The sequence below is a fragment of the Notechis scutatus genome, chromosome 12 (assembly GCF_049901735.1).
Source record: "Notechis scutatus isolate UNSWTSFEM ecotype Mainland chromosome 12, rNotScu1.2, whole genome shotgun sequence".
Lineage (NCBI taxonomy): Eukaryota > Metazoa > Chordata > Lepidosauria > Squamata > Elapidae > Notechis > Notechis scutatus.
Window position 1 is genome coordinate 16285737 of NC_142020.1, and position 19192 is coordinate 16304928.

The window sequence follows — 19192 nt, forward strand, 5'->3', positions numbered from 1 at the left end:
TGAGGCGCGCGGCCCCTTTAAGGCGGCGCAGTTCCGGGGAAGCGGAAGCCGCGGAAGATACTCGGCGTTCGGAAACCGAACGTTGGGAGCGGCCGGCGCGCTGCCATTGGTTGCTCGGGGAGGAGGGGCGGAGCTTTCGGTGGCGTTCTGTCTCGGGCCGAGGTCCTGCGCGCTTCGCTGCGGGCGGTTGAAGGTAGGAACGCGGCGCTTCGGAAGGTGTGCGCAGGGGGCTTTGGGGGTGAAGGGGAGGGAGTCGTAGAGCGGGAGGGGGTCGAGGAGGAGGACGTCTTGCACGGGGAGGGGGAAGAGGAAGGCTCCTGGAAGGGGAGGGGTCTTGGAAGGGGAGGGGGTCTTGGAAAGGGAGGCGATCTGGCAGGGGGTCTTGGGAAAGGCTCTTGGAAGGGGAGGCTCTCATGGAAGGGCAGGGGTCTTGGAAGGGAAAGGGGGCCTTGGAAAGGCGGGGGTTTTCCCGGCTGGGTGCAAAAGCCGCCGCCTTGTTGAAATGAGGAAGGGGCTGAAAGTCTGCCCGATTTTTCATGGCAAAGTCTGCCTCTATTTGTTTAAGCCGCGGAGTTGGGGAGCTGCGCACGTTTGCATGGTGGCCAATCTGTCCCCTGGGTCAGAGTCCTCCTCCTCCTCCTCCTCCTCCTCGGAGCCTTCGGGCTACAGGGGGGCCTGGCCTGTGAGGAGACCGCCGCAACATGGGCAAAGGCCCTTTGGTGGAGAGGAGGGGGTTTAGGCACCAGGGTCTTTGTGTTGGGGGGGTCTCTTCTTAATGAAGACTGGCCGTCTTGCAGGGTTGGCGTGCCTTGTTTCCTCTGCAAACCATCCTTCCCTGTCTTGGCACCTGCTCTATATGACACCCCCCCACAAAAAAAACAACTATTTGTTCCAAGGCCTGGCTCTCCCCCAGGTATCAGGGCCGGGATGTTCAGTGGAGCCCAATTGAGGTGCTTTTCTGTTGTGGGTTAGTTATACAATGTCTTGATGATTGTATTATTATTTTTCACCTTTTGTTCAGTTTGTGGGGGGGGGGGGCGTCATATTGTGCTGTGTTTTCCTTGGTTTTTGGTTTTTAGCCATCCAGAATTATTTTGCACTGGCAGCCATGAGCATTTTCTAAATAAACACATTTTCCTAGTAGCCACAAAGGCCTGAGGGGACTGGAATCTGCAGCCTGGCCGCCTCTGCTGAGGTGTCTAGCATGACACCTCCTATTGTGGCTTTTGACAAAAAGGGAAGGGAGAGAGGGCGGTGGTGGTAAGTCTGCCTCCTGGCGCAAGCAATATAACTAAATTCCATGCTAGATAGCCCCCATTTATTTTGGATTCCATTTTAGGATCCCTGGTATCATCACCCCACCCACCCGTTTTGTACCACACATCTAGTTTCCTGGGTGACCCTGCAAAATCTGAGGTTCTGTTTTCTGCTTTCTTGACAAGCCGTAATTTTGCAACAGCCCAGTGGGCTCAAAGCTCTCGGACTGTCAGAGAGGTGGGGGGACCAGTTTGGTGTGCTGGAAAGGCTGGGGTGGGGGATTAAACCTTGAGAGAAACAGCCCCTGCAGACTCTGTCGCTTTGCTGGCTGGTGCATTATTTGATGGTGCGTATTGAGGTATGGAGAGGGGTCAGACCCACCCCGGGCCACTGGCCTCACCCAGCTTCTAGGATTTAGCCTAGAAAAGGTCATTTTCCAGTTCTCCCCTCTCCCCAAAAAATCCCTTTCAAGCGTATCCAAGCCAGGCCATAAACAGAATTAATAATAAAGAGGGAAAGGTGAAATGGCAGGGGTGTGGAACCTGGGAGAACGGCCACCCTAAAATTGCAGGTGTGGTCCAAGTAAGGATTCCTTCGATCCTGGAAGAAATGGGTCAGGGGGCTAGGTTAGACTCCCTTCTGAGAAATTGGCCGCTGAAAGCAGCACAGGCACAAAATGAGCTGAGTTTGTTGGCTGCATTCAGCTGGACAAGGGCCTCCGAGTGACTGGGCAGTGCATTCTGCACATGCTTAGGAGCCCTCTGCTTGTCGGCCCATTGTGGCGCCTGGCCCATCCCTGCCTTGATTTCAGCCTGGGGAATGGGCTGGCAATGGGGAGGCTGCCGGAGCACCGGAAATATTGTTACCCTGCTCCCAAAATAGCAGCCAGAAACCTGACCCCGCCTGCCCCGGAGTCGAGGGATTCAGCTGTCTGTCCTTGGAGGTCTGGGGACGGGTGGGAGAATCCACTGAGCTCCAGTGAAGGACATTTCTGGGGGCCTCTGGCTGGCAGCCCCTGCTGGCTTCGGGGGCGGCACCTGCAGCAAAGCACTTTTATTCTGGATCTGGACAGGGGAAGCCACCGGGACCGAAAGCTGGCGGCTTTCTGTGGCTGGCAGGATCCGGGCTGGATTTTGCATGGTTCTGGGTCCCCATGGCGACGCCTTACGGAGTGTTCTGACTCATAAATGCCAGCTGGATTGTGGCGGGGGAGGAAGGCACCGCTCTGGCCCCACCGAGATTGGCTGCTGGTGGACGGACTCTTGACTGACTCTTTTCCCTGGGTGGGTACTTTACAGCAGGCAGCCCGGGGGATTCTGGGAGTTGAAGGCCATCCACGTTAAAGGGTGCAAAAGGTGTGGAGCTCTGACGTGTGGAGACCCCCAGGAGAGAACCTCCTGCCCAAATACGGATGGTATTGGGTCGCTTTGAAATCGTCAGGCATTGATGATTTATTACCTTTTGGCCCCTGGTGACCTTGCGTCCAGCAATCCTTCAGCATGTAACTAATGTTGGCCAGGGCAAAAAACAAAAAACAAACTAAGCTGGCTGGGGAACTCTGGGAATTGAAGTCCACCCATCTCAATGGTCCTAAGGTTGAGAAACACGATAGGTAGGTAGGTAGGTAAGACATGAATAGGTGGATGTCTAGATATAAAGATACAGTAGGTAGGTATATAGGTAGGTAGGTTGAAGGGAGGGAGAGGGAGAGAGAGAGAAAGAGAGAGAGAGAGAGAGATCGATGTTTGTCAACCTTGGCAGCTTGAAGATGGGTGAACTTCAACTCCCAGAATGCCGACTGGGGAATTCTGGGAGTTGAAGTCCATCCATCTTAGAGCTGCCAAGGTTGAGGAGCACCGAGAGACCCAGGTAGATAATTCGGTGGCTAATTCTCTTCTCTGCCTCTTCCAGGCCTGAAAGCTTCCAAGAATGCCCTGGTCCTCGTTGAATCTTCCTGCCTTCTCTCGGTTGCGCCCATAAAGACTTTCCCGTGGCACTAGCCAAGTTGGCACTGGCTTCTGGAGAAGGACGATGGCAACCTATGCTGGCAAGCAGGGCAAGAGGCAGGACGAGAGCAGCCTGGGCAGCCTGGTTGACCTGGTGCTGGCCAACGCCCGGGTGGTGCTGGGGGTCAGCGGTGCAGCTGTCTTGGCCCTGGCAACACTGGCGGTCAAGAGGGTGAGACCAACCGGCCCTTCTCTGCCACGGGCGACCCGTGTATTTTGTGTGATGACGAACATGCCTTTATAGGGAGCAGGCCCGGCCCGTTGCTGGCTGCCTTTTGTTAGTGGACATTGTGAGTTGCGAATGTGTGGGTCATCTTGGCTCAACTGCCAGGCCTGCAGAAGCACCGTCCTTCCAGCTCCGCTCGGGACGGGTTGGGGAAATCCTATTTTTGTCCTAAATATTTCCGCTGGCCTCTTTTTGGCTGATGAAACTCAGAGGATTACTTGCGGATTTGTAATTTGCAAAAGACCCACAAACACAATTTTTTTCTTTTAATGCTTCTCCTTCTGTTGTGGCTCAGTGGAGCATTAAATGTGTGTGGTGTGTGTGTGTGAGGGTGGGCTCACATGCAGCTGTTGTGGGTGCATTTTGTTGGGAGACGGGGGGGTAAGTAAACCCTTCGTTCAAGCTGCCAGCCAAACAGGCCAGAGCCTCGTATCTTGAAAGCGGAGGAGGGATTAACCGAGCAGAAGTGCCACCTACGTTGCTTTTTAATTTCATGACGCAGGTTATGGCCTTTCCAGTCAGTCCTTGAAATGTCCCAGTTCTGGCCTGTTTAGAACCGTAAAAAGTAGGAAAAAGTATAGGCAGTCCTGGACTTAACGACCACAATGGAGCCCCAAATTTTTGTTGCTAAGCGAGACATTTGTTCAGCGAGGTTTTGCCTCCATTATACCACCTTCCTTGCCACAGTTGTGAAGTTAATAACCCGGTTAAGCCAATCTGTTTACACATGAAATGGGCAGCTAGCCAACATTGGTGGCTGGATCCGTCCCTTCTCAAGAAGTTTGCCATTCAAAGCTTATTTTGACACTGGTGTGTGTGTGTGTGTGTGTGTGTGTGTGTTGGGGTGAGGGCGCCTGGTTGCAGAGCAGCCTGGAACTAGCCTCATAGAGGTCCAGATGTGCCCAGATGTTTCCCCAAGGAAACCTCTAGCCGTCTGGCTGCAGGGTGGGGTTGCCTCCGGAGAAGAGTGGCCCCTGCTAATTGGGGCGGGGTCTCTCCTTCAGTTCATTGACAGAGCCACCAGCCCACCAGGCGAGGACGAGGACGACATGAAAGCCAAGCAGAAGTCCCTGGAGGAGAGCTGGCAAGAGCTAAGCCTGATCAAGGGGGGGTCCAAAGCACAACGGCAAGATGTCGAGGAGCCCCTGCTGTCCCCCGTCACAGCTGCACCTGCGCAAGGTGAGGTTGGGCGTGGGGGAGGGGGCTGGTCTTTCCAGGACGGGGCCACTCCCTGAGGATACCTGATCCAATGCTCCTGTGGTGGTGGAGGAGGGGGGTCTTTCTCCCAGGGTGGCCTTGTACACTTAAACCCCAGATATCTAACCCCAGAGATGGATGGGGCCCCTGGTTCCAACCCATCCATCCCAAGTCCCTAAGAAGTGCCAAAATCCAAATTAAAGCATCCCTGGTTAGTGATTGTCCGGCTTTGGCTTGAACACAACTAAGGAAGGAGAACCACCAGCTCTTCGGGTCCTTGGTTCCATCCCTGAACTCTCTCAGACTGACTAGACCAGGGGTCCCCATCCTTGGCCACTTTAAGACTTCTGGACTTCAACACCCAGAATTCCTCAGCCAGCTTTGCTTTGAATTCTGGGAGTTGAAGTCCACAAGTCTTAAAGTGGCTGCGGTTGGAGGGCCCTGAACTAGAAGACCTTTTCGGTCAATGAGCTGGCCGTGGGTTTCCTGTAACTGACCTCCTTTTCTCTCTATCTTCCTTGCAGACACGAAAGATCTTGCGCTGCCCTCCAGGGTCCCTTTGGGGCAGTCCAAGTCCCTGCTCTGCCTCACCCTTCAGGAGAAACTCCTCTCGTTCTACAGGGATCACATCTACGTCTCCGAGGCGGAAAAGGCTGTTGGGAAGCAGCTGGCGGAAGAAATCCGGGTGGAGCTGCAGACCTTCCTGAAAAACAAATCTTTGGACCTGCCCTTTGAGAACATTTCCCTGAGCGGCTACCTTTGCGATGACCTCGTTGGCCAACACCAACTGGAGGTGGTCTTCCACCTTCCCTTGGTCCTAGAGGACCACCTTTGGCACTTCATCCGTGGGGAAGAGACGCTCATGGATAACTCGTGGTATGGGATGATCAAGCGGAGTGGCCTGGAGTATTTCACACGGGGGAGCAGCCCTTGGGACAAGTTCATTGTCGGCGGGTACTTATCGTCCAACTCGATCAACGACGCCCTCCTGAAGACCTTGGTGGGCTCCGTCAACTGGCCGGTCATCGGCAGCCTGCTGGAATGCATCATCCGGCCTTCCATGGCTCCCAGGGAGCTGAAGTTGGAAGTCAGGCACGAGCAGGTCCTCCTGGACATCACCCTCTGCCCGATAGTGGAAATGGAGGGCAAGGTTTTCCTCGCCACCTTTTCGGGGGAACCTGTGGAGAACCTCTGGCAGCAGAGTTTTTACGCGGCAGAGGTTTCCAAGCTGAAAGAGCTGGATGCCGGAGACGGCGGCATCCGGCAGTGTTGCCTCCTCATCTTGAAGGCCACCTTTGAAAAACACCCTTTCTGGAGCAGAATAACCGGCAGCGACTTGACTCACGTTATCCTCCACCTGAGCCTCACAGAGCCGGACTGGCCCGAGGCCATGCTAGCCGTGAGGCTCCAGCAGGTCTTGGAGGAGCTGGTCCAGTACCTGGCCAAAGGCTCCCTCCCTTGCTTCTTCGATGACAGGGTTGACCTCTTGAGCCACTTGCTCCCGGAGGAGATTGACGAGATCGGCTGCACCTTGTACGAGGCGTTAGCTGCACCCAACCTTGCGGATGGGCTGGGTTTGTAGAGTGGAGAGAGCCCTGGCTTCCTTTCGGATGGAGAAGACTTGAGAGGGATCTCTTCACACCCCCTCCTTCTCCCCCCTCCCCCCCCCCATTGCAATTCTTTTGCACCGAATGAAATGAAAGTATTAGCTCTTGAAGTAAAAACGGCCCTTGATTGCAAGCCCTTGACTATACTCGCTCTCTTGCCGGCTTCTTTTGCCCTTCTCCTCCTGCAGGGAGCCTGGTCTTCCTCCCCAGGGCAGGACTGGAGGGCTGAGGTGGCAGAGGGTAGCCGGTTCCCCTTCCCTCCTCTCGGGTTTCCCCATGGCTTGAGCCCTGAAATCTTGCGGACGTGCCCCTCTGAACGTAATGCTCTCTCCAGGGCTCGGAGCGAGGGCTGCGGAGGTCCCTCTGCTTGGCAGCTGCCCTGGAGAGGGTTCGTCTGATTTTTATGAATAAATAAATCAATAAAGCAAGCAAGCAAGCTCAGGTTTCTTCTGAGCACCCAGGAACCAACTTCTGATGTAAACTTGTCATGTTTTCAGTACTGCTTATGTAGGGGGTTGAATTACCGGCACACCCAACACGTCGTAGCTTAAGCCAAATATATATTTTAATTTAAAAAAATATTATCCACATCCGTTGAGAGCAGGCAGGAGCTGCCCTTAGCATTAAGAATATAGCATTGAGCAGGAGAGGAATTTTAGAAATACTAAACTCTCTGGGTTTTGTACACACATATTTCCCTTTTGAATAAATTATGGTTATTCCAGTTACAGGGAGGGTGGAATAGGATTTGTATAGAGGAAAAGTTTGTTCGGCTTTGGAAGCACGTTCTCTAAGAAAGCATCAGTCCTACAGTGAGTTCCAGGTCTTTGAGAAACGCCCCTTCCTCGTTTAAATTCCCAAAGAGAAGAAAAGCTTTTAAAAATCAAAACATCAGCATAGTGTTACAGTCTGAAGTTGTGTTTCTCAACCATGTTTGAAGACGGGAGGCCTTCCGTGCCCAGAATTCTGGGAGTTGAAGTCCACCCACCTTCAAGCGGCCACGGTTGAGAAACACCTGCCTCCACAGTCCCACCTATATTTTCAAACTTAAGGTGGAGAATTGAAGCCTGCAAGGAGGAAGCCCAGCCTTCCAGAAGGCCCTCGAGTCTCGTCCGTGGCCCACGCTGCTTCAGCGATTCTGGGGACACGTGGTCTTGGTGTGGCCAGGCTGGTGGCAAACGCTGCACGTCCTTGGTTTCTTCGTAGGCGCCATCAAAGAAGAGTCGCTGTCTGACCTTTTCGCTTTGGCCCCAGGCCCCCGCTGGGCCCACTCGCCCATGGGAGGAGGAAAGGTGGAGGCGGCTGCAACGGGAGGAGAGGAGAAAGTTAGGGGAGTTTTAAGTCACCTGAGGATGGATTCTCTCCATTTTGGTATCCTCTGGTGGCCAGGAGTTTAAACGTCGTTTTCCCAACACCTTTGGGTGGGATAAAATGGAAGGCATCTCTGCAGAGAGCTACAGCCCCTCACCTCTCTCCTCCTTCAAGCTCTTGCTGGCAGGACATTCCTGTCCTTTGGAACTGGGCGAGGTCCCAAGCTTATAAGGGAAGCTCTTAAGGAAAGTTTATTTAAAGGAGCATCATCATACAAACCTTGCTGTCGGGTCCACGTCCAAAAACAACACAGTGGTGAGACCCACTCAAGTGTACCTCTATTTGCCGACACCCAGCAGATAGAAGCGTGCCAGATTAAACCTAGAACTGTCTAACCCAGAGGGGCCCCAACCCTGGCAGCTTTTAAGGCTTGTGGACTGCAAACGCCAGAATTCCACGGCTGGGATTCCAAGGGCCCAAGTTTTACGGTTGCTAAGATTTGACTCTCCTCTTAACTTGGTCCCCCTCTGGAATGCGCTGCACCACCTTCCCAGAAAACGGAGGTGTCGCTGCCAGCGTTCCCCCCTCCCCCCTTCAGCTGCACGTTCCACCATGCCCACCCACCAAACCTGCCCGCTCCTCACCTACCTGGCCTCAAGCTCTCATCCGCCCACTCGAAAAAGCCGCACTGCTGCTCCCGCGGCTTGGAGCAGGTGTGGAACAGCCGCCCCTTGTTGGGCCCGTCTTTCTGCACTGTCCTGATCATCACAGGCTGGTCGCACCTGCAGAGGGGGCCTCCTTGGCCAGCGCTGGCTCCGGGATCAGAGCCCGCCCTCCGGGGCCCTGCGGAGCCCCTTTGCCCTGGCAGGGAAGAGCCCTGGGGTGGTGCCAGGAACCCGGATGTCCCGTTGGGCCTCCAGTCGGGCTCCTGCTGGTCGGACCAGAGGAAGAATCGGCAGCTGCCGGTGTTGCATTTGTAGAACTGCCTGCCTTGGTTGGGCCCTTCTTTGCGGACGGTGAGAAGCAGGGCCTCCTCGCCACAGTTGCACATCACGGCATCGTTCCTGGCTGCATTGGCGAGCGCAGGAGGAGCCCTGTGTGCCGGCACAGGAGGAGGGGGCACGGGAGCCAGCAGGCGCTGACCACGGCTGTGGACGGTGCCGTTAAGGGGGCCAGGGGCTTCCTTGGGGGGATTCCTCGGCTGAGTTGGAGCCCTGGCTGGTCCTTGCAGGTACTTGAGGTCTAGGATCTGCCTGAGATTTTCATCGCAGCCGCCAACGCAACCCACAAACTCCAGGGGCATCATGGCGGGGAGGCTGCCTCGCTTGAACTTCAGTTTCAGCCTGCAGGGGGAGAGAAGGGGAGCAATGGGCCCTGAGCCCCTGGCGCTGCAGCCCCACAGCACGGAAGCTTCTGCTCGGCCCCTGCGTCCCAATGGCCCCCTGCCAACGGACTTCAAGGTCTGCCCAGGGATATTAAGATGCGGGAAAGGAAAGCGAGGGAAGGCTTTAGGTTAGTAGAAATCCAGTCCGCTCAAACAGCTGCATATTCCCAGGCATTGAGTAGCAAATGCACTTAGACTTATATGCCGCTTCACAGCCCTCTCTAGGCGGTTTACAGAGTCAGCGTATCACCCCCAGCCATCTGGCTCCTCATTTTACCAACCTCAGAAGGATGGAAGGCTGAGTCAACCTTGAGATCGAACTGCTGGCAGTCGGCAGAGTCATCCCTGCAATCCTGCCTTCTAACCATGCGCCACCACGGCTCTGAAAAGGGGGCTTCCCTCCAACCGGGGGTGCCGAGGGCAGGTTTTGTGCCTGAGGCAGCCAGATAAATCTCCCCTCCCAGGTTTCCTGAATTGGAGGGTGGGGACAACACTCAGCTGGAATGCAAACACGCCCTGAAATTCCAAAGCGTGCAAAACTTAGCCGCTCCGGACATCCCGAACGGCAGCAGAAACGAAGCTCGAGGGCCCCCCCTGTGCGAGACTCACCGATGCACCGGAGGCGGCTTGCAGATGCCACAGACAGACTCGTCCTTGCTGACTTCCAGCACGGAGTCGGGAAACCAGACTGAGGACTTACAAGCAGGGTAGCCCAAGCAGCTGAGATAAAAGCTAGAGAAACACAAGTGGAAACGTCAGAACCAGCCGAAGAGACGCAGTTACGGATCAACTGTCAAAATGGGTCTGGTTGGCTTAATGTTTTTCCAATTAGTGCTTTTTTGTGTGGGCAAAGTTGCTAGAAAACCTCTTCTGCTTAAACCGGGAGAGCTCGTGTTTCTTGCAGCATGCCAACGCACCCTCCGTTCTTCTTGGTCTTCAGGATCATGTCAGAGTTGCACTGGGGGCATTTCCTAACCGGATCGGGCATCGCTGGGTAAATGTCATCCTCCTGCGCCACCTGGGTCATCTCCCCAAAATACTGAGCCAAGGCCTCATCCAACCTGACAAAAACAAACATGAAGCGGGCGTATTTCTCACTGCCATCAGCTACATGGATCCTAAGCATCTGTGCACATTATTTCAGGAGAGATTTCTGAGAAAGTCCAGGGAGAAACCGCGTGTGGCTTTCCACGTGGTGTTGGGTTGTGCCTCTCTGCAACTGTTGTTTTAACCTCTCATGACGGTGTATTTATCTTGCTCCCCACCCAGTTTCTCTTGGACAGCTAAATAAATACATAAATTACCTAGTACTTTGCTAACACGATTGATCTTGATCAAGGAAGGACCTAAACACTGTCCCGCACTGAGCTAGCAGCACCGACTGGATAAAAGTTCTGGGATGTGCCTACTTTTCCCCCCAGTTTCTGAAACAGGCGCTTCCCTTGTAGATAAGAGACAAAGGCTGAAAGAGGGATTCATCTGCAGCTCCTCCTGGCCCTTCTTCTCCTCTCCATCCACTGCCAACTGAGCTGGTCCAGGCAAGGGCTACAAACCCCCCCCACCAATTTTCCTTGAGGGGGATGGGAGTTTTTCAGCCCTCACTTTTTGGCCTTGGCCACAGCGGCCACGAAGACTTGCTTGTATTTCTGGATCTGCTCTCGGAGCACGGCGGATTTGTCCTTCTTCCCCTCGCAAATCAGCTTCAGGTCGTTTTCGAGTTCGGCTCGAAGATCCGGTTTGGACATCTCGTAGCCCATGGAGTCGTAGCCTGGGGGGGGGGGGAACAGGCAGAAAGAGGAGTGGGCGGGGGAGAGGCTCAATGGGGGAGCCGGGGTTTTAGACGGGGTCCATCCTTACCTTCCACCAGCCCCATGCCCAGGTGTCCCGGAAGGAAGCGCTGGTCTGGGGTGAGCCCCACGTACATGCGGGACTTGATGGTCTCGATGTGCTCCGCGTGGGTGGCGTCTGTTCCTGGAAGCCAAGCGTTGGCATGAGTGGGCCAGGCTGCTCTCAACCCAGCAACTTTTGAGAGGGGGAGAGGACTCCGGCTCCCAGGTGTTCTGACCCAGGCTTCGTCAAGCGTGATTAAACACAAACTTGTTTGAAAAGCAAAACCCATTTTAATGCAACGCTGGGAGTTATTTTCATTCACAGCCAAAACTAACTCAAACAGATAAGCGCACGCCTGTCAGTGCTGTGGAATGCTGCCAAAACAAAAGTATCCCCAATTAATTAGAACAGTACTAGGAAAAAAAAACACCAGAATACGCAGTGTTTCAAGAAGGACTCGCAAAATATTGAACTGCTTTGCTTCCTGCAAAGTGTTCGTCACCTTGGCCTGATTTTTATCCCTTAGGGGAGGGGCGATCACCTCCCAACCTTACTCCTGAGTCGCCCCTTCTGCTTCAGCTGCTCTCGCCTTCTAGCAGCTCTGCGCAAACGGGCTCTGGGAACAGGCTCCCCTTATTCCTCTGCCTTGCTGCTGCCAGACTCTGGAGGCTCCAGAGGCAGCACCCCACTCCCAGATGGTCCTGGCCCCATCCCTGCATCAGACCCAGGACCCTCATCCGAGTCTTCCCCAGACTCCCTGACTGGCTCCCGTTCGTCCTCACTGTCCAATACCTCTGCACCGCCTGCACCGTCTGCCGGCGAGCCACACCACCCGAATTCCACACGTCTCAAAGCTGGCGAGCTTGGGAGCACTTTCCATCAACTGACCCTAAGCCCAACCTTTCGCCTTCCAGAGATTCGGCTCTCAACGATTCCCCGACTGCATGCTGGGAATTGTAGTCCTCACTTACAAGCCCTAGAGGTGAGCTCTGTGCACCCCTGGCAACATTCACGCCTTAAACCAAGGGGGGGTTCAGTTGCTTCCGTCCTGACGCCAACAGTGGCCCAATCCTAGCCCAGCCTCAATATCCTGGTCCTCTGCTGTTGCCCAGGACGCCTACAATCCTCGGCCCCGTTCTCTCCCTTACCGCTCTGTGAGACTGATCGATTTCTGCCACCAGAGCCTGCCTCCCAGGGAAGGCTTGTGTCAGAGAAACGCTCTTCGGCAGGGAATCCAAAAGGTTCTGGCAAAGGAGCCACCGGTGTATGGAAACACCCTTAGGTCTCCAGCAAGATGGGCAACGTACATACATTTTTTAAAAAAATACACCAAATGAACTCTGAAGAGGAGTGAGAGACCATCCCTGATCCACAGCCGGGGCAGAACTGACCGATGCCGTGCTTCTCCATCAGGGAAATGAGGTCCGCTTCGGTGAGCAGCTGGGGTGGGCTGGTCTCCCCTTCCACCATCTCCACCGTGGTGGGCTGGAAGCAGGAGCCCTGCTCGTAGAGGGGGATAACCTGCAGAGTTTGGGGGTGCGGGAGGAAGACAAGGCAGGGGGAAACGGGGTTACGCGGGAGAGCTAAGGAAGGACGGGAGAAACGAGGAAAGGATGCAGTAGACTTCGACCTACACCCGGAATGGAGCCTGGCCCTTGTGGTCCTAAGTCGTGACCGCCATAAAGCGGGTCTTCTTGTAACTTCAAAGGGTCTGTGAGTGACTGATGGTTGGCACCTTGAAGACTACCTCCGCATTGGTAGCTCAAATGGGGACTGTGAGGGGGGAGGAGTTTTTCTCCCCCTCTTAAGCTACCACAACCTCTCCTCAGGGGGTTGCCCCTCGTCTGCTTCTTATCGAGCGCTCCCACCTTGTCACTCCACCTTTCGTAAGGATAAACTTCCAGGTAATTTCTGGCCAGGATCATCAGCCCGTGAGCCACGAAGCGCTCGTTGGAAATCTCAATCTCCACCGTGGTTTCCTGCCCTTTCGCGTCTTCGGAACAGCAGGCCAGGAAGTGGCGGACGATGAATTCATACAAGCGCTGGTCGTTGCCCTTGGGGGGCACAATGGAAAGGGGAGGAGGAGGAGAAATGGATTTGTACAGATGTCAAGATAAACCTTTCCTCTTCCACGAGCAGCAAGGAATTCGGCACATGCTCCCTAGACGTTTCCCCCTTTCAAATGAGATCTGGAGTTGGCCTGAAAAGCCCACCTGGAGATTCTAGGAATAAATATTCCCAGAGGGAAGACTTTGAACCGGAAGAAAACATATTCTTGCCCTCTGATGAAAGGGCATTTTGTAAGCGCTGCCTCGCTTACTTCTCAGATCCAAACGCACCGGTCACAAACCGCTCTCTCTTTGGAAGCAAAGCTGCACACCTGAGGTTTGCCAGTCGGTCTCGGGGACTCACCTGCAGATTCCCGGCGTGTTTGGTGGGATGTATGGGAGGATGAGCCTGGTCGGATTTTGTCCCCCGCCGTGGGGTTGGCCCACCTTGGTCCAGGATCCTTTGCGCAAAGGCTCCCCAGTGGGGGTCTTGGGTCTGAAGCTGCACGAGCTGGGAGAGGTTTAAGTCTTTGGGGAAAATGTTGGTCTCTGTTCGGGGGTAACTTATGTACCTTTAAAAACCAGGAAAGGGGGAGGGGGAAAGTTACTTTTTAAGAAGTGCTTTTGATGAATGGCCCACGCAAGATCCGGGGGGAGGGGGACCCATGGAGGCTGCTGCCCATTTGCTATGAACAGTCTCTCATATCATTTCAACTGCCTGACTATTCTTCCTGCCTATTTTCAAAAGGAATCTTTTTTCTGTTCTTAAGACAGAACAGAGGACAGGGAAATTTAATTATTGACTCAGTTACAGGCCATTCCAGCTAGGAGGTTGCAAGGCCTCGCGGTTCCTCCCTCAACCCCTTGTGGGGTGTTTGAAGAGAGCTGCCCTAACGCCCCACCCCGCCAGTCCCTTCCTCAGAGCAACGCGGGCTCCCTTAATCTCTCCTCTCAGGAGATGCATTTTCAGCCTCCTGATCCTATCTGGTTTTATACAACCCATTGCTCAGTTGTGTTTCTAGCTTGCAGCATCTCTAGAGAGATGGGAGAGAAGAAATGTTAAAATAAGTCTTCCTGGTGAAAGAAAAACCCCACGGAACTGAAAGAGCATCGTCCCATTAGCCCCCCCACCCACCCACCCACTTCACCCTGCAGGGAGTTACCCTTAAAAAAAAAAAGCTGCTTTTACTACCCTTGGGTATACAGCTTCTCGGCAATCTTCATGGTTTCCTTGGCGTTTATTTTCAGCTTACGGGAAGCCAATTTCTCAAGTTCCTATGGCAGAAGAAGACGAAGAAGAGGGAAAATACGCTTGATCCCTACCTGGCAAAATATGCCTCTCTGCCCACATAAAATCAATGGGATTCCTGGAAGCAGGATCACCAGCTTGCCTCTGGTGACGCTTCTCAACCCAGGAATAACCATGCAATTCTCTCCATGACACATTTCCACGATTAAAAGATCAGTTTAGGGACGGACTTCCCACCAGAGAAGGCCAAATAGTGCTCAGATTTAGTCACTTCCCTGTCTCCTCTGAATGTCCAAGTTAAGGCTTGCAAAAGAGCGTCTACCAAGGGGGCTTGGATCAGAAGCTGAGCTGAGAGCTCTTCTTATTCTGACTTCAAATGGTTGTCTTTTTCCAAAGCGTACCACAGTGTCCAGCGGAAGAGGTCTCCATTTGCTCTTGGGTTTGCTTCCAACCTCCACGACGGTGGCCTGAGGCGCCTAAGACAACGGCGTGCGGAAGACAAGGTTCTTCAAAGCTCTTTGCCAAGTGCAAAAGGAAGAAGACAGGCCGGCCGGCTTACCTACCTCCATGCACATCTGGTAGAGGACAAGGCACGCCGTGTGGCTGAAGAGACGGTGTCTCTTCCAGCTGAAGTCCACGGTACCCTCTTCGTGGTCGTGAGTCACTGCGGGGGAGAAGACAGATCAAGGCTCGGCCTCACCCAAGGCAACCCGTGGCCTCGTTCCGCTCGCAGCTGCAGAAAGATGCTCGCGTGGGAGGGAAAGAGATTCTTCTTCTCAACTGCCGGAGTCCAAAACAGTAAGATGGAAATGGCTGGAGAACCAAGGCAGCCTCTGCACTTTAGGCAGACAATGCAATTTGACGACAAAGGCCAAAGTCGCCCCCATTCTAGATAAAACGAGAGCAGCGAGGCGGCAGCTGTACGGGCGTGTGTTGATGTGGAATCCATTGCGAGACGGGCACCTGCACTCAGCCCAGAGGGCAGCCCCAAGGATGGCCGACAAAGGGACGCGCTGCCTGAAGCCTGCATGAGGACACGCAAGCCCTACCACACCAGACCAAGGGGGTGTGGGAAATGCAAAACTGGGGACCCCACGATAATAACGCAGAGAACAAGAATGCGACCCTGAAAAGCCAATTCCCACGACAGGCTTCTCGGTCCAGGTGTTTCCCTGCTTGGGCCTCACCTTCTGAACCCTCCTCACCTTTAATTCTGTAGAACGTTTCTTGAACGAAGGCTTGAATGGCTTTGAACCTTTCCACCACGAAGCCCAGGGTGGGGAACTGGCAACTCCCGTAGCTGATGAGCTGTTCCGCTAACACCTCTGGGAAGATCTTCTGAAGCCTCAGGGTCTGGAACCGGGTAAAGGCAGCCCCTGGCCAAGGAAGCAGAAAAAGGAAGCAAGGCCCAACGTGAAAGGAAAACCACAACTCCCCTATTGGAAGGGTGGGGGGGGGGAGAGTTATTGGACAGCCACTCTTCCAAAAAGCTGGGGACACCACGGCTCCAAGGAAAAATAAAAAGTCACTTGAACCATCAGCTATCGGAAAGTAAATCAAAACGAAGTGCTTGGCTTTAGAAAGGCCAACCCACAAAGGTCAAGCGGTTTAGTTAGCTTTGACAACAATCCATGTTCGGTTACATCGATCTCCCCCGTATCTCAAGGCAGCGTCTGGGTCTATAGCAGGGGTGTCCAACCTTGGCAACTTTAAGACTTGTGGACTTCAACTCCCAGAATTCCTCAGCCAGCTTTGCTGGCTGAGGAATTCTGGGAGTTGAAGTCCACAAGTCTTAAAGTTGTCAAGGTTGGACACCCCTGGTCTACAGTCTGCTTTCTCTCTTACCTATTCTGAGATCCAGCTCTTGCCTCACCTCCACAGCATCGTTGACATTTGGATCTGGCTGGGTGAGGTTCTCGCAAGCGGACCTGATAGCCCGGGGTGTGATCTCCGAGAAGCGGGCTCGGAACACCTGGAGGTTTGGCTTCACTGTCCAAAGAAAAGTTCGAGGCACACTCAGTCAGGGGAAGCAAAACAAAAGCACCGCAGAGGGAAAAACGCCTCGTGATTTGGAAGACTTTCTTAATCTCACGCAACCGATTAAAAACTCTATGGCTTCCTGGCCAAACTGCCTGTCCTGAAGAATCACACGAGGATGTGCACATGTTGAATGCCCAGCCCTTCACCCTTTCTCCACACACACCTGCTTTACACACATGAATGATTTCAAAGCCAATGTTCTCCCCTTCACGATCACAATCGGTCCAGATCACCAGGGCCTGGCACGGCTGAACCTCTCGCTCGAGGGTGCGCTGGAGTTGGTAATAATAGAATGACAGAGCAACATGAAACAATGGAGGAGAAAGAGCCACTCTTCTGAAATAAGAGATCCGCCAGCGGTATTTTATATTACGTAACCGTGGCTGGACATAAGGCACATTCCTCAATCAGAAATTGCAGCCACAGAAAAAGAGGAAGGATACCTTGCCTCTTATTAAAAGAGGAGGCTGCAGGTAGCACAAACCTTAATGTCCATGTAGTTTTCAGGGCAGAATTTCTCAATTTCTGCATCGAAAAGGACCAGGGGGTTACAGCTATGCCTGTTGGAACAGCATCAGAGAAAGGCATGCAGGAAACAGCAAGCATTTAAAGAAATACTATCTAGATTCTAGAGACATCTATGCTTGTAATGATAGTTACCTTGTTCAAAATCTGATTATATAATTGCAGAAAGTTAATCATCTGATCTGTTGGTACGTACCATTTCCGAAATGGTGCCTTGAAATCATGAGCCAGCAAATGTCCGGACACAGATGTCATAATCAAAGTTACATTCTGCATAAAACAGAGAAAAATAAATTATTCTTGGCCATTTGTTGCTTTGCAAAGATGGATTCGTATCTTGACAGTCTAACTTATTTTCCGTTTGAATTCATTAAGAATACTTGTTTTGCCACTTGGTTGCATCATTAGATTTTTACTTATATAACTAGCAATAAAGTAAAAGTCATTGATAACATCACTGTTATATCATGTAGCGATAAGAGGTACAGAGAGAATTATGATGGACTGTTTGACACAAACCTGGTTAAACAAGTGATACTGGAATTCATAGATCTTGTTGTACTTGGACATTCCTTCCCTCTGGAAAGAAAAGCAAACAATTCTAATCAACAAGAAATCAGCTTAGCCAAATAAGTAAACCAATACAATACTCAGATAAATACTGTGAGAAATCTCTCGGGATGATTACGGCTATCAAGCAGAAATCCATGATATTTATATATAGGATGTAACTTTGCTACTATTGGCTCTTCATAGAATTTGACTAGACAAAATTCTCCTTGATCCTTTTACTACTTTTTTGCAGTCTCAAATAAAGTCATTATTCCCCCCACCCCAAAATCTCAGGCTGTTGTTTTAGAGTCCCAGGCTGGATCTTCAACTCACAAACAAGCAATTATAAATTGCTCCATTACTCTTACAACAGGCCCAAATTATTCTCCTGATGGTCATTAACCCCAATTTAGGAACCAACGGACTAGATGTGAAATTAAAGAGTTTTCCAGTCCATCAACTTGCACAGAAATAAATGCCTGGGATCATGACAGATTTTCTGTACTTTAACAGCTGTTCTCTGAGAACGTATGGTAGAAATGATGTTTGAATTTCCCACGCCTTTGCCAGTCTGATTTTCGGCTCATTTTATAAATTGGAATCCAGACGAGCAAGTTGGACATTGATTTCAGCTTGAAATGAATCTGCTCCCGTCAGGTCATCCCAAACACGCTGCATCTTCCCACTGACCAGGGGAAATCTCGCATTCAGGGCCAGAAAGTCGGCTTCCCTGCTCTCCTACCCTCCTCATCCTGCTGTTCGAAAGGATGTCTGCAATCCCGCGGGCTGCATCGTTTTTCTCTGCCACACAGAGAACCTTCTGGAGGTTGCGAGGCACCATGGTCTCTGCTGCCGGCCTGAAGCGAAGGTTGGAGGAGCAGGAGAACCTCACGATTCCCCAAGCCAATCCTCTGGCCTGGCCAAACATCCTAAAACCCGGCCGGCCGGCCCATCGTGGGCCCTGGGCAGCTCCTTTTCCAGGCAAAGGAAAAGGTCTGTCGGCAAGGGAGGAGAACGCTGGTGGTCCGGTCCGAAAGAGAACGGGTCCCTTCTTGGGGCTGGGTCCCCCAAGTTTCCACAGGTCCCAGAGGTGGAGGGGGGACCCCAAATGTTCTCTGGGTGCCCCTTCCCTCAGGAGCACCACAACAATGCCAGCCTATTGGGGGGTGGGCACAGGCAGCTTCTCCCCTACTTGGCCCCCAATGGGACCCCCATCAGGCACCCACCAGGCCCAGGTTGACCTCAGGCCCTTCTGGCCGCCCACCTGCCTGCTATGTGAATGTCCCCCTCCCCACTTTTTATTCCCCCAAGATCAGGGTGGAGGAAGCCCCTGGTGCCCCCGCACCCCCTTAGCTGCAAGGCAGAGCTGCCCCCCACCCAAAGCCTGTGAGACCCTCCCCAGCCAGTCCCCTCCTCCGCTGGCTCCTGGAGGGGTGGGGGCTGTTCGACCTGCTCCCCTCCCCGAACTCCCTTTCCCTTCCCGCTTCAGCTCCCAGCCGTATTTCGCGCCCAGCGGCGTCGTAAGCGCCCTCCGCAAAGCGGATTGGCGGAGAGGCGAAGGGGGCGGGGTTTCGCTCGCTTTACGGCCCTGCCGTGAAAGGACGGCGATTTGCGCAACTTCGGGGATTCCCTTTGCGAAAGGGGAAGCAGCCGGTGGCAATAAATAAAGCCTCGCCGTCGCTCAGCCCCGGAGCCCACGTCTCAGGGTTGTTGTTCTGGGGAGAACACGAGGGAGAAGTTATATCTAAAAATCATCTAACCATCCTTATGGTTATACTCATATGAAAGTCAGAACTATAACACCCAGCGTGCCCTTCGGGCGGGCCGCTTCAACGTTCCCTTCTTTCGACGGGCCTCTTCTTAGCTCCGCCCCACTCTTCCATAAACTCTTCCCGTTAATGTCAATCAATCTAGTCAGCCTATCAGTAACCGCAGTGGGCCCTCCCCCTGCCCTCGGTGC

The 19192-nt window shown here is 53.2% G+C and overlaps 2 protein-coding genes across 3 annotated transcripts; one reads left to right on the plus strand and one right to left on the minus strand.

Annotated features, from left to right (window-relative positions):
* The first annotated feature begins 100 nt into the window (after positions 1–100).
* MIEF2 (mitochondrial elongation factor 2) lies at positions 101–6709 on the plus strand. Its single transcript, XM_026688273.2, has 4 exons — positions 101–216; positions 3169–3435; positions 4494–4668; positions 5211–6709. Exons 2-4 carry the CDS (start codon positions 3289–3291, stop codon positions 6266–6268), a joined length of 1380 nt encoding a protein of 459 aa, XP_026544058.1. The 5' UTR covers positions 101–216; positions 3169–3288; the 3' UTR covers positions 6269–6709.
* Positions 6710–6840: 131 nt separating this feature from the next.
* TOP3A (DNA topoisomerase III alpha) lies at positions 6841–18983 on the minus strand. 2 transcript variants are annotated; one of them, XM_087942298.1, is made up of 19 exons: positions 18931–18983; positions 17200–17259; positions 16877–16950; positions 16640–16715; positions 16319–16427; positions 15961–16104; positions 15321–15491; positions 14679–14779; positions 14517–14591; positions 14059–14141; positions 13231–13438; positions 12687–12872; positions 12210–12339; positions 10846–10959; positions 10591–10756; positions 9906–10049; positions 9598–9720; positions 8253–8947; positions 6841–7595 (listed from the first exon to the last, which is right to left on the minus strand). In XM_087942298.1, exons 2-19 carry the CDS (start codon positions 17248–17250, stop codon positions 7423–7425), a joined length of 2823 nt encoding a protein of 940 aa, XP_087798424.1. In that variant the 5' UTR covers positions 17251–17259; positions 18931–18983; the 3' UTR covers positions 6841–7422. The 2 variants fall into 2 exon arrangements, with proteins under 2 accessions (XP_087798424.1, XP_087798423.1); XM_087942297.1 differs by lacking the exon at positions 18931–18983 and adding an exon at positions 17975–18752.
* Positions 18984–19192: the final 209 nt, after the last annotated feature.